This window comes from Oppia nitens, unplaced genomic scaffold (assembly GCF_028296485.1).
Source record: "Oppia nitens isolate AA-2021 unplaced genomic scaffold, nextdenovo-longstitch-racon4-pilon3 scaffold4_pilon_pilon_pilon, whole genome shotgun sequence".
In the NCBI taxonomy this organism is placed as follows: Eukaryota; Metazoa; Arthropoda; class Arachnida; order Sarcoptiformes; family Oppiidae; genus Oppia; species Oppia nitens.
The window spans coordinates 8,643,895-8,656,721 of record NW_026533232.1 but is presented as its reverse complement, the minus strand read 5'-3'; the positions used below and the strand labels follow the sequence as shown (position 1 = coordinate 8,656,721).

The following is a 12,827-nucleotide window of genomic DNA, read 5'->3' as shown; positions in this document are numbered from 1 at the left end:
TAATAATTACAGTATTATTATTGTATTACAGTTTAAATGTTCAATACTATAGCAATACTGTAGAAAATATATAGCGATCTACACATTACTATGGATTGTGTGCAATGAATACAATACTGTATATAATTGAATGCAATTCATTGATTCAATAGTTTTGAAATTACAGTACTTTTTACAAAACAATTCAACAAATCATTTATTTATTTATTTATAATATTATTGTTATTTATTATTTACTTTTTCATTGTTTACTACATTTAAGATATAATAAACACAAATCCACTACAAATGTCTTCATCATTACTAATGAATGTTGTTGTCATCATTAGATCCGATAGTTGTCATCCAAATCGACCAATTGTTGGCTCAATTGCCACAATCGACGGGCCGAACGATCATCGGTGGCCTCACGTAGAAGACAGTTGTCTTTACGGCAATTACTGTGTGGGAGAAAAAATACAAATAGATTAGACACACAAATAGATCAATTAGTGGATCAATTAGATGATCATCGGTTGTCATGTATGCTGTCACCAATAGGTTAGTCACCAATTCATACTTGTAATAGTGTCCCGACTCGTGTCTGATATCGGGATCTAATGCACAATACAGAGTTGTCTGGACGCCCAGTTCGGTGTCAATGTTGAACAAGTATCCTATTGTGCGGTAAATGATTGCCGTAATGCCTGACAGGTGTCGGAACAGATCGGTAGTGATAGTTCCCGGATGTAATACATAGGCTTTGATATTTGGCCAATCGCTTAGCCGTTTGGCCAGTTCACGGGTAAACAGTATGTTGGCCAGTTTGCTCTGACAATAACTGTCAAGCGGTGAGTAATTACTGTCCAAATTGATGTCATCGAAGTGTATCTGTCCTCTCATGCCGTGCATTGAAGACACAGTTATGATGCGGGCGTCCGATGAGGTCTTCATCGTATCGATCAGTAATAGTGTTAACAGAAAGTGACCTTTTATTAGATTATATTTTTTTGTGATCAAAATTATATTATTTATTAGTAATTGAATTTAAAGGGAAAGGAATAGTTAGTTATTGATCATTAAATTAGTAAAAAAAAGTTTAACACAATTTACTTTGTATTGTATACTATTGCTTAACCTATGAACCATTAAATCTGTACATAATTTAATGTAAAAAATATTACCCATTAAAACATTAAAAATGAAATTACTTACTAAATGTTAATTATGAATCAAATTAAATGGTCAATAACTAGTTTCCAGAACTTAATTCAAATTTAATGATATAATTTTGATGATAAATGATTATATAAAAATGCAAATATATTTGGTAGCTAAACTTAATTAGGCCTAAAAAATAATTATTGATTGTAATAATAAAACTTAATAGTAAGTCAATAATCAGTTACCTAAATGATTAGTTCCCAACTGTAGTTCAAAGCCATCATCGGTGGTCATCTTTGGACACATCATAACTCCCGCATTATTAACAAGTATATCAATTTTAGACTCTCTTTCCTTTAGTTCTTTGGCAAATCGCCTGATAGATGAAAGTGACGACAGATTCAGTTGCATTACTTCGATAACTGCTTTGGGGTTTTGGGCTCTGATGTCACGGGCGGCTATCGCACCTTTGGTCACATCACGGCTGCACATAATGACCTATCGGTAATTTTTTACATTATAACTATCAATCGCATAAAAACTTTTCAAAAGGTGACAAACCTTTGCCCCTCTCAATGACAAGTGATAGGCCGTCCGTTTGCCAATACCAGTATTGGCACCTGTAATGACCACAACCTTACCATCAAGTTTTGTATCCTTCAGATAGCGATTTCGACCCATATTTACCAATCTTAACAAATTTAGTGTAAACTCTTTAGCGAACATCAAAGTCATGACAAATTCGACATAAATTCGCCGAAAATTCATTATTTATTTTCTTTTAATCAAATTATGGTCAATAGGTTTAGTAGTTTACCGATGAAGTACTCGCTAACCATTGAAACAATGGTTTAATTTGGTTTGAATGGCATTACGGTTAGGTTATTAGGCATTTTCATAGGATATAATCGTTAGTTTAATCTAAACTAAACTATCGATCGATAAAGTGAATAAAAAACTGTTAAAATATGTTTAATGCAATATAGGGTTAGTTTTTAAAAAATCAAATTTATTTCATCATTAATATAAGTGACAAAAATTTTTATTATTAGTTAATCGTAATTAAAACTATACTTAATAAATAACAATAGGATTTATCTGTGCATTTACTGTGTGCGTCATTCAATATATATATAAAAAAAAGTTACTATAATTTACACTACACTGTAATGTAGTGAAGTGCAGTATAAACATTGATGTAATAGTAGAATATTTTCAATGAAACAACTATTTTCATCAATAGTTTACGTTAACATAGGGGACAGTTATGCACCACACATGTATTGTATTGGCAATGTGTGTGTGTGTGTGTGTGTGTGTGTGACAGCCTAAATTTTAATATACAGTAGGTTAAACTGGGAGAGAGGGGTCTATGAACTTTCTATTAGTATTTATGGATAGTTTTTGTGAGATTACACCATTTAACCAATCAGAGACATAGTTTATAATAGTAATTATTATACTGATTATAATTTATAATATGAAGGATATGATAACATACACATAACGATAATCACAAAAAAATATGTATAAATATATATTAAACTGTATATTGCATTATTGCTATTTGTTAATATTTAATTACTTGTTAACTTATCAGCAAATAATATAAAAAATAATTATTTATATTACATGTTATATTTTTTAAAGTGTAATATTTAAACGATTTTATTTGAGTCAAACTAGAAATAGCTAGAAATTGTTGAATCACTAATAAATTATTTATTAAGTATTTAAACATTTTATTTATTACTGAAAAGTTATTTATTTGTAATATTTGATTAATTTTTTGTTTTGTTTAATAGATTAAAAATTGAAAAATAGAAAATCAATTGAAAAAAATAAGTTACGACACGCCCGCACACGATGTCCAACATACCCGATACACCATATTTTTGTATATTAATAGATAATTCTAGACCGGCCACTCCCGACTGTGTCCCGATGTACACCCGAACCAACGATTGTTTTCTAACGTTTCGTACCCGAGACCTGCTCCGGGATCATCTATTGAACGACCATTTGACTAACAGTGTTGCCGATAAAGATGCTGTCGATAAGTTTATGGTACGGCATCTGGAGTACCAGGATCAGCTGATCAAAACTATGTCCGAAAGTATTAAGACTATACCCGATAGGAGTAAAACCATTTACGAGGGCTGTCCCGCATGTGATCGTATTATGAGTGTATGTTTAAAAATAATTAATTTTTAAACTAAAAACAATTATTAATTTTGTATTTTATTTGATGTCAATAGGTTTTCGACATTAGGAATGAGCCGAACGCTAAACATGAACTGGTTATACGTAATATAGATAAGGATTATTCGGGAAATAATGTCAACCATATTAACCCACATATTAAATATTATCCATTTGAATGTCGTAAGTGTGAGGAAGAGATAAAAAATACTGATAAAAAATTAGATAATGAATACCGAGAAGTGGTTAAAACTGCTGTGAAAGCAATGATGAGACGACATATTATTGATAAACATTTGCGAACATCGAAACTGGAGAGACACGCTTTGGAGGTTGAGGTCGAAAAATGGACACAACAGTTCAAAGTAGTTGAATTGGATAAATTGTCGCGAAAAGAAAAAGAGATTATTCCTATTCCTCCAAATACTAGACAATTAAAACCCAAATCGATTCCCGGTCCGCTACGAGAGCCGACAACACTTCTAGTCCCCCAATTATCGCTTAAATCGATACAACCATCTGTTACCTATACTAAACCTCAAACTATAACACCGATGGCCGCCGCGTCAATGATTAAAATGCATACAATTCAAATGACCAAAAGTGGCCAACAAACACCAAAACAGGTGCTTATCAAAGTGCCACCAATGGCTACAACTAGCTATCAATTATCATCCATCAAGACGTCCACCGCCGATAACAAATCGATACCTATGGCCACCACTACACGATTTGTACAGGTGCCCAATAACACTAATTTATCTAATATTCCCATACAATTTGTACCGTATATCGACACCAGCAAAGCCCAAACCACTACAACAATGTCCACTAGTCTGAAACTATCGGACAGTATAATCACATTGAAACCTACCGGTTCGCGTTCGGTAATTAATTTACAGTCTATGCGATCAAAAGACAGTCAATCGTCTTTAGTTATGGATAGTCAGCCATCGCTTGTGATCGACATTCCCGATGAAGAGTCGTCTGAAGAAGAAGTCGATGACGAAGAGTTTGATGCATTGGTTGATAAATCCGATGTCTATCCGTGTTTGTTCTGTTTGAAAAAATATAAGAACAAAAGCAACGCATTTGACCACTATATGAGACATTTGACCACATATTTGGAGTGTGAGAAATGCAATTTAAAGTTTAAAACAATTGGCGACTTTCGCCACCATAATCGTGATCACAGTGACAATACTAATCTCAAAAATTTTTATGAATACAAAGCTGCCCGCAAATGGGTTGACCGGTTTCTAGAGTATATGAAAAATCCCGAACTCAGGACCCGTACTACTAGTATATTGTATATGTTTTGTCCAGTTTGTCAATTTGTGTCCAATGTTTATAATATCGATGCATTCAAAAATCTATCCATTGATGAGACTGTTGAGAGTCATATCTATCATCATTTACAGTATTATCCATACGAGTGCATCGATTGTAGTTATGATGACATCGACACCGAGTTTGTTATGGATGACAGTGCCCGACAACATCTGAAAGATAAACACAATATCAGTGACTATAAGACTTGTGAATTGAGTATCTATTTTATGAAACATAACAATAGTATCAAAAAGTTTGATGAATTAATACCAGAAGCCGCGGACATTACTTATAAAATGACAAAAGAGTTTTACGAGTTGTTTGGCGCTAAAGATTAAGTGATATATATCTTTAAGAGCCAAACAACTCGTAGTAAAAACTTTTTATAAAATTGTAAAATGATTAATAAATGTATTATTAATACTGGCAATTGATTTGTGTGTTGTATGCAAATTGTACTGCAAATGGATATATAATCTAGAGATCAGTTAGTGATGCAATTATTGTATTATTGTAGTCCTAATATATACCATTAGCACCACAAATACCGGAGGATACTAATCATGCAATTAGTGATACAGTGGCATAAAAATCTGTGTAACCATTGATTTGAATGTATCGGATGTGTGTTAATCTTTACGTTGGCAATCGGATACCGTATTAATTTAATATTAATACATTAGGAGTTTTATAATAATGAAAGATTTTTATGTAAATTATTTTTAATATTATATATACAATAATTTTTAATAATTATTATTATAAAAGTAATTTATTCATTCATTTTATTCACAAACATTACGCATTTTTTTCGACATTAAACTAATTTATTAATTCATTAACATAAATATAAATGTATAATAATTAATTAATTTTTTTATATTAAAATATTTTTAAAAAATTAATTATTATTGTTTTAAATAATTGTAAATAAATTGATAAAATGTATTAAAAAATAGTTAATATTCACTAAAATGTCTGTTTAATATTTATATTGAAATAATTATTTTATTTAATCTAATTGTAAACTTTTATTTAATATCAATTGCACTTTGAATATCACATGATTTGAACATAATTTATATTAATAATGAAATTTTTGATTATTTAAAATTATTAATTCATACGTTTTACAATTAGATAAATACACGTATAAAAAATTATGCGTATTTAGAGTTATATTAAAAAGGAAAAAAAATCTACCAAGATAACTTAATTATAATAAACTAGACACCCTAATATTGTTCAGCCTATTTGATACTACAGTACATAATAAAACCTACCATTTACAGTGCCATTAAATAGTACTAAATTATCGGTAACTGTTTTCATAAATAACGTTATAGAAAAAATTAAATATTTTACATGTACTAAATTTTATTTAATAGACCCGCCATTAGTATAGAGAGAGAGAGAGAGAGAGAGAGAGAGAGAGAGAGAGAGAGAGAGAGAGAGAGAGAGAGAGAGAGAGAGAGAGAGAGAGAGAGAGAGAGAGAGAGAGAGAGAGAGAGAGAGCCCTATTGACAGTTGAATAAGTCGATTATAGTTTGGAAAAAAGCCGATGTTTTACACACTCAATGTATTACACATACTATTAGACATACAGACACACACACACTAACAGTGTGTTACTGTATAGACATAGTATAGACATTACATACAGTGTGTGTGTGAGTGAGTGGTGAGAGAGAGAGCACACACATAGAGTTGATGTACTGTTTTGAGTACAAAATTGGAATATTGTGTATAAAAAATATATATAAAAAATCAAATCCACATTAAAAAAGTGTTATACTATTTGAAGCCATTTGAATATATATTGACCTTATATTCCATATCATTGTAATAATAGTCAGTCAATACATTATATATATATATATATATGTTTTACTAATAATATTAATTCACTCCAATCATTCAATTACTGGATTTATTAATATTATAATAATTTTTTAATAATTATAGTATTGTTATTATTATTATTATTATTTGTTGTGTCAATTGCAACGATAACAACACAGTGTTTATACAGTACTAGACTGTTGTTGTAGTTATCAATACAAACGCTTTTTTATATATCATATATTATTTAGTTATTATATAATACTGTAATAATAATAATAATAATAGTGTTGTGTATGTGTTTGTGTGACTCATCCTAACTAACAAACCAAACAAAAAATACATTTTACACAATAATTATAATTATAATATTATTTGAAAACAATGGCTCAGTTGATTTTGGACGGTATGATACACATATACAACACAACGTTTGATCATGGAGGTAATATACATACCGGTGCTAATATAACTGCCCGTTCACCCCTTCCCCAATACCCCACCCAAACCACCCGTTAAAAGCCATCGATTTTGGTGCCAATTATACCACAGTATAAATTGATTAATAGCACCAAAAAAACCCCACCGAAAAAAACCTTGTGATTACATAACATGCCGGTGCTTAACACCCACCCACACACACACACACATACCGATGCGTTCAAAGGTATAGCCCGACCTTCTCATTGCCGCTCCGGTGTTTGTCCGACCAAACAAAAAACCGATTGTTTTTTTGTTTAATGTTTTTTTGACTGTTTGTATTTGTTGGCCGCTGTTATGGTCTAATGATTTGCTTGTATTTAATACAGTATACTGTAGTTTATAAGAGTTAAAAATAGTTATTAATAACAATCGCTGGTATTTATAATATTGCTATTATTATTATTATTATTATTATTATCGCAATGTTTTTATGGGTATTTCAATGATATTACTCAGTCATTCATAAAAATAATTGCTCTGCAAAAACCTATTTTTAATTTTATTAGTTAAATATTTAAATATTATGGGTTTAAAACTATTAGATTATATATATATATATATATATATATATATATATATATATATATACTCTATGTATGGTATTTAAGCAGCGAGTTTTGAAAAATAAATATAATTGATGTTATTAATTATATATATATATTTATTTTAAAAATTATTTATTTAAGCAAAATAGTTTGGTGCACAATATTTATTAGAGAAAAAGTATTATTATTATTATTATTATTATTACATTTAATTTAATATAAAATTTAAACATTTGCAACTACAGTAATAACAATTTTAATTTTATTGCATATCTATAAATAATATATTGTATAAATGTTAACATTTAAAATAATTTCAATATTATAATAATTAAAAAAGTGATTTATTGCTTTTTAATATTCACTCTAACACACACACAAATATAGAGAATATCTATACATAATATATATATATATATAACTATCAATTAGTTAATACCTGTCCAAAAATATGGCTTATGATATATAATTGATGATAATTCCCCAAAAAAGCTGATCCCTTTCACACACACACACTATGCGATTGACGCCCTTAATTAATATTAAACTATAATCTCCAATAAATATAGGAGTAAAAAATACAGTTATTTTACCTCAATTTTCATAAATTAATGATTATGTGTTTGAGATGACACTAACATAAAAAACCCATTGACTATATTCAATATAAACTTAATTTTCAATATAATATTCAATAATTTATTTGTGTATCCAATAGATCCGCGAGTGCAGAACTGGCCACTAATGCAGTCACCGATGCCTACAATCGGCATATGTCTGTCTTATGTTTATTTGGTAAAATACTTGGGTCCGTCATTCATGAAGGACAGGAAGCCCTATAACATACGTTTTCTAATGGTTTTCTACAATTCATTGATGGTTGTCATTAGTTTGTTTATGTTTATCAAACTGGGTATCTATGGCTGGTTTGGCAAATATAATTTGAAATGCCAACCGGTTGACTATTCAAATTCAGTGGAAGCAGTAGGTATGGCCCACTTGAGCTGGTGGTACTATATATCCAAGTTCTTGGAATTTTTCGACACCATATTCTTTGTGTTGCGCAAAAAGTTTACGCACGTGTCGACACTGCACGTCATACACCACGGCGTTATGCCGATGAGCGTCTGGTGGGGCGTCAAGTTTACACCCGGCGGTCACAGTACCTTCTTTGCCTTTGTTAATAGTTTCGTACACATTATTATGTATATCTATTATGCATTGTCTGCCGTCGGACCACATATGCACCGATATCTCTGGTGGAAGAAATACATGACTACTATTCAAATGGTTAGTATTTTCTTCACACACACTATCTACTACTGCTGTGATTTTAATTACCGGATTTTATATATGCTTTTTTAGGTCCAATTTGTCTTTATATTTGTTCATTCGTTTCAATTGTTGTTTCGTGATTGCAATTATCCGCGTGGCTTCATGTGGTGGATCGGCTTTCATGCCGTAATGTTTTGGTTCCTGTTCTGGGACTTCTACAAGAGTACTTATTCGGGTGTTTTATTGCGTAAGTCGAAGTCGTCGTCGACTACCAATTCTGCCGGTGCCACCACCACCGCCGCCGCCACCACTACTACCACCACAAGGTCATCGTCATCATTGTCATCGGTGTTGTCGTCATTGCCCTCCATGTGCTCTCTCGAATACGAACAACTGTCTAACGGATACCAAACAAATGGAACCGTTAGTCCTGATGCTAACAGTAAGACAACCAACAATCACTCAAACGGTGTCCACAAAGCGCATAAAAATGGTATCAAATTTAAAGATCTCTGATATTTTATTTTTGTTTAATATATTGATATATATGCCTCTCATAAAAATATTACAATAATATTATTATTAATATTGTTATTATTAGTAATTTTTAAAAAACAAATTGAATCTTCATTTTTTTATTAGAGAAAAAAATAAGTATTGAAACCAATGATTCTAAATAGTATTTCTCTTATCATTTTTATATTTTATAAGATAAATATATATATATACTGTATAAAACAAATATAAATTTTTAAAAATATTGTTTAAATTTAACATTATTATTATTATTATTATTAATTTTATTATTAGTTTTTTCCAAATCTAACTATAGATTTGTTTTAAGAATTTATATGAATTTATAAATATATATATATGATTTTTTTAAATTGAAAAAATAGTGTTAAACTCGATGAAATTTTTTTAAATTTAATTTATATTTTATTGATTAATTATATTAACTAATTTTGTTTTTATTTTTCAAAGTGTTATTATAAATATTATAAATATATATTAGGAAATAATCAAACAAATGAAAAGCTTTATATTTAAATTTTTGTTTTATATTATATTATATTATTTTTGTGAGTAGTCGTGAAAACTCATTTGATATGATTTTAAATGAACAGTGAAATAAATTTATATATATATATATGTCGCAAAATAAAATGAAAAATTTCATTACTTTGTCTATAATATTATATATTATTTATAATAGATTTTTTTTCTTATGATTATTTATATATAATATACAGAAATTTCATTTAAAAATACAAATAGTTTCCAACGTATAGAATATTCATTGCAATACTGATACAACAATTCTGTTACTAACTTTAAGAGTTTAAAAGTAGAGTAAAATAAAAATAAAAACATAAATTTAATCACAAATTTTCTTAGATCTGGGAATTGTTGTGTTGTATTGTATCTCATATAATATGAATTTTAAAATCTTGTTTTTATCATTCTCTATGTTAAAGATATATATATATAAAACAGTTTCATTTTATTTTACCTTCTAGTTTGAGATACAGTAGTTACACATTAGGATAAAGAGAGAGAGAAAAAAATTGAGTGAAACTATTGGTGTGTCTATCGATTTGCATTTGATTTTATTTTAAGCTGACATTTAAATCAAATCAATAATTCACGGCTTATTGTTATTATAATTTATTATTATTATAATAGTAATACACACAAACTTTTTTTGTTGTTTTAAAATATATTATATAATAATAATAATATAAATTCAATTTTATAATTTGTAATCTCAATTTAAGTATTATTATTATGATTTATTCTTATGTTTTATATTATATTAAAAAAAATGTCACACATGTTTTATTTTGTTTTATTTTATAAATAATTTATTTATGTTTTTATTTTTATTTTGAAATGATTTTTTATTAATAGGTATTAATAATAATTAATATTTTCAATTATTTTAATTATTAAATTATTATTATTAGTGTTTTTTCACACAATTGTATGCACTAAATGTGATTTTATAAAAAAAATAATTAGTGTCAAAATATTTAATGAATAACAACAATTTGTATATTTAATTAATTGAATTAATGAACTGAATAATTGCCCAGTAATTGAATAAATTTTAAAAATATTTAATTATTTTTAGCACATTATTGTTTAATTTTGGTTTTTATTGACATTTTTATAACTATACAATAATTAGTGTACTATATTTATAATTAATTAATACAGGTAGTAAAATTTATAACAATTGATTCATTTATTTGACTAAATAAAAATTTGAAAAATGTTTTTATTAGTTGTTATGACACCATTAGACTAATTATTAGAAAACAAAAAAAAAACATAGAGAAAGAGTTTAGAGATTAATAGTTTTTAAAAAAATATCTATCTTTTAAAAATACAGTATAACTGTTGTATATATAAAAAAAACATTGAATCAAACGATAATTAATTTGATAAAAACAATGACCAGTGAATATACAGTATATATTCAATATATGGCAACTTGTGTTATGTAAAATAAATATTGTTGTCATTGTTTTAATAATTTAAGCCCTTATTTTGTTATTTAAACAAAACAAAAATATCACTATATTTTATATCTTTTTAAAACCAGGTTTAAAAATTAATATTCACACATTCATTTTGACAAATCTTTAAATTAAATACAGTATATATTTCTATAGTAATTTAAATGACATTTTTATTATTATAGTATTATACTGTACAAGAGTTTTATTATAGACGATATAAGATTATAATAATAAAAACAAATTTTATTATAATATTTTATCATTTAATTTGTTTTCTCTCTACAGTAGTATGAATGTGACTATTAAATTATTTATAAAATGTGTACAAAATTAATTATTTAACATGAAATTATTATCAAGGGCAAAATTTTTAATGGCAACATTATTTTGCGAAATTTATGAGTGGTTGACATATATAAATATATTTGTTTAAAAAAGACATTTTTTCTGATTATAAAAACCAAATAAAAATTATATATATATATAAAAGCCATTTTTATATACAAATATTATGTAATAATAAATTTAATAAATTTCTAAATCTATATAAAAAATACAATATATTGTTTAACGAAATTATTGATCATTAATAAAAAAAATTGTTCACATTATTTTGACATTTAGTTAGTTAAACAAATAGTTGGACAAATATATATATTATTTGACATACAGTATATTTATATATAAATTTATATGGATATTGATATAATTATAAGTCATAAATAAATAAATAAAGAAAAATAAATAAAATTAATTAACTTGTCTATAGATAAAAATTTGATTTATTTAGAATTATAATTTTTACGTTACCGTTATATTAATTTATTTGTTTTTTTATATCAAAAATAAATTATTTATTAGCCTATTATTTAATGTCTGTCGGCATTGATTATGAGTTATATAACGATGATTATGATTATTATAGACTTATTGACCGAAAAAATAAAAATATTTACCAAATTATTCCGCTATTTATAAATAAAAAATAATTTATATATACAGTTAGCACACATACTATACAGTATCTAATATATAGTGTAAAATTGAATCGTGTAGTGAATTATAAGACACCGAATAGAGAATGAAAAAAAATAATGACAAAAATAAATGTGTGTTTGCACTATATTTTTGTTGGTGTAAAATATTTATCAGTGCAACAAAAATAAAGATATAATAATAATTCAAATTGAATTACTTTTTTTGTTGTTGTTGTTGTGCACATAACACATTGAAGAGGAAAGAGAGAGAGAGAGAGAGAGAGAGAGAGAGAGAGAGAGAGAAGATATTTCTACTATAGTATAAATAAGCGTTCAAAGGGATAGACGGACAAAATAAAACTAAGTTAGCAATCAATAACACACACACACACACACACACACACACACACACACACACACACACACACACACACACATACTATACATACACACTGTCACAAACACACACACAGACAAACACTTATATAAGATGTATTGACATC

General features: G+C 27.4%; 3 protein-coding genes across 4 annotated transcripts; 2 read left to right on the top strand and 1 right to left on the bottom strand.

The window, feature by feature from the left end:
- Positions 1-280: 280 nt before the first annotated feature.
- On the bottom strand, positions 281-1,911 carry LOC128960404 (retinol dehydrogenase 12-like). Its single transcript, XM_054306475.1, has 4 exons — positions 1,705-1,911; positions 1,389-1,641; positions 560-968; positions 281-440 (listed from the first exon to the last, which is right to left on the bottom strand). Exons 1-4 carry the CDS (start codon positions 1,909-1,911, stop codon positions 326-328), a joined length of 984 nt encoding a protein of 327 aa, XP_054162450.1. The 3' UTR covers positions 281-325.
- LOC128960627 (uncharacterized) lies at positions 1,594-5,033 on the top strand. Of its 2 annotated transcripts, none has more exons than XM_054306752.1 (3): positions 1,594-1,647; positions 2,949-3,330; positions 3,402-5,033. In XM_054306752.1, exons 2-3 carry the CDS (start codon positions 3,010-3,012, stop codon positions 5,013-5,015), a joined length of 1,935 nt encoding a protein of 644 aa, XP_054162727.1. In that variant the 5' UTR covers positions 1,594-1,647; positions 2,949-3,009; the 3' UTR covers positions 5,016-5,033. The 2 variants fall into 2 exon arrangements, with proteins under 2 accessions (XP_054162727.1, XP_054162728.1); XM_054306753.1 differs by lacking the exon at positions 1,594-1,647 and adding an exon at positions 2,818-2,872.
- A 1,790-nt stretch (positions 5,034-6,823) lies between these two features.
- LOC128960509 (elongation of very long chain fatty acids protein AAEL008004-like) lies at positions 6,824-9,405 on the top strand. Its single transcript, XM_054306610.1, has 3 exons — positions 6,824-6,964; positions 8,266-8,837; positions 8,913-9,405. Exons 1-3 carry the CDS (start codon positions 6,904-6,906, stop codon positions 9,336-9,338), a joined length of 1,059 nt encoding a protein of 352 aa, XP_054162585.1. The 5' UTR covers positions 6,824-6,903; the 3' UTR covers positions 9,339-9,405.
- The last annotated feature ends 3,422 nt before the right edge of the window (positions 9,406-12,827 follow it).

Coding starts and splice junctions, on each gene's coding strand:
- LOC128960627 (XM_054306752.1), top strand. CDS start 3,010: ATGTCCAACATACCCGATACACCATATTTTTGTATATTAATAGATAAT. Junction 3,331..3,401: donor CATGTGATCGTATTATGAGT/GTATGTTTAAAA, acceptor TGATGTCAATAG/GTTTTCGACATTAGGAATGA.
- LOC128960509 (XM_054306610.1), top strand. CDS start 6,904: ATGGCTCAGTTGATTTTGGACGGTATGATACACATATACAACACAACG. Junction 6,965..8,265: donor CACAACGTTTGATCATGGAG/GTAATATACATA, acceptor TGTATCCAATAG/ATCCGCGAGTGCAGAACTGG. Junction 8,838..8,912: donor ACATGACTACTATTCAAATG/GTTAGTATTTTC, acceptor ATGCTTTTTTAG/GTCCAATTTGTCTTTATATT.
- LOC128960404 (XM_054306475.1), bottom strand. CDS start 1,911: ATGAATTTTCGGCGAATTTATGTCGAATTTGTCATGACTTTGATGTTC. Junction 1,642..1,704: donor TGTCATTGAGAGGGGCAAAG/GTTTGTCACCTT, acceptor AATTACCGATAG/GTCATTATGTGCAGCCGTGA. Junction 969..1,388: donor GTTGGGAACTAATCATTTAG/GTAACTGATTAT, acceptor ATCTAATAAAAG/GTCACTTTCTGTTAACACTA.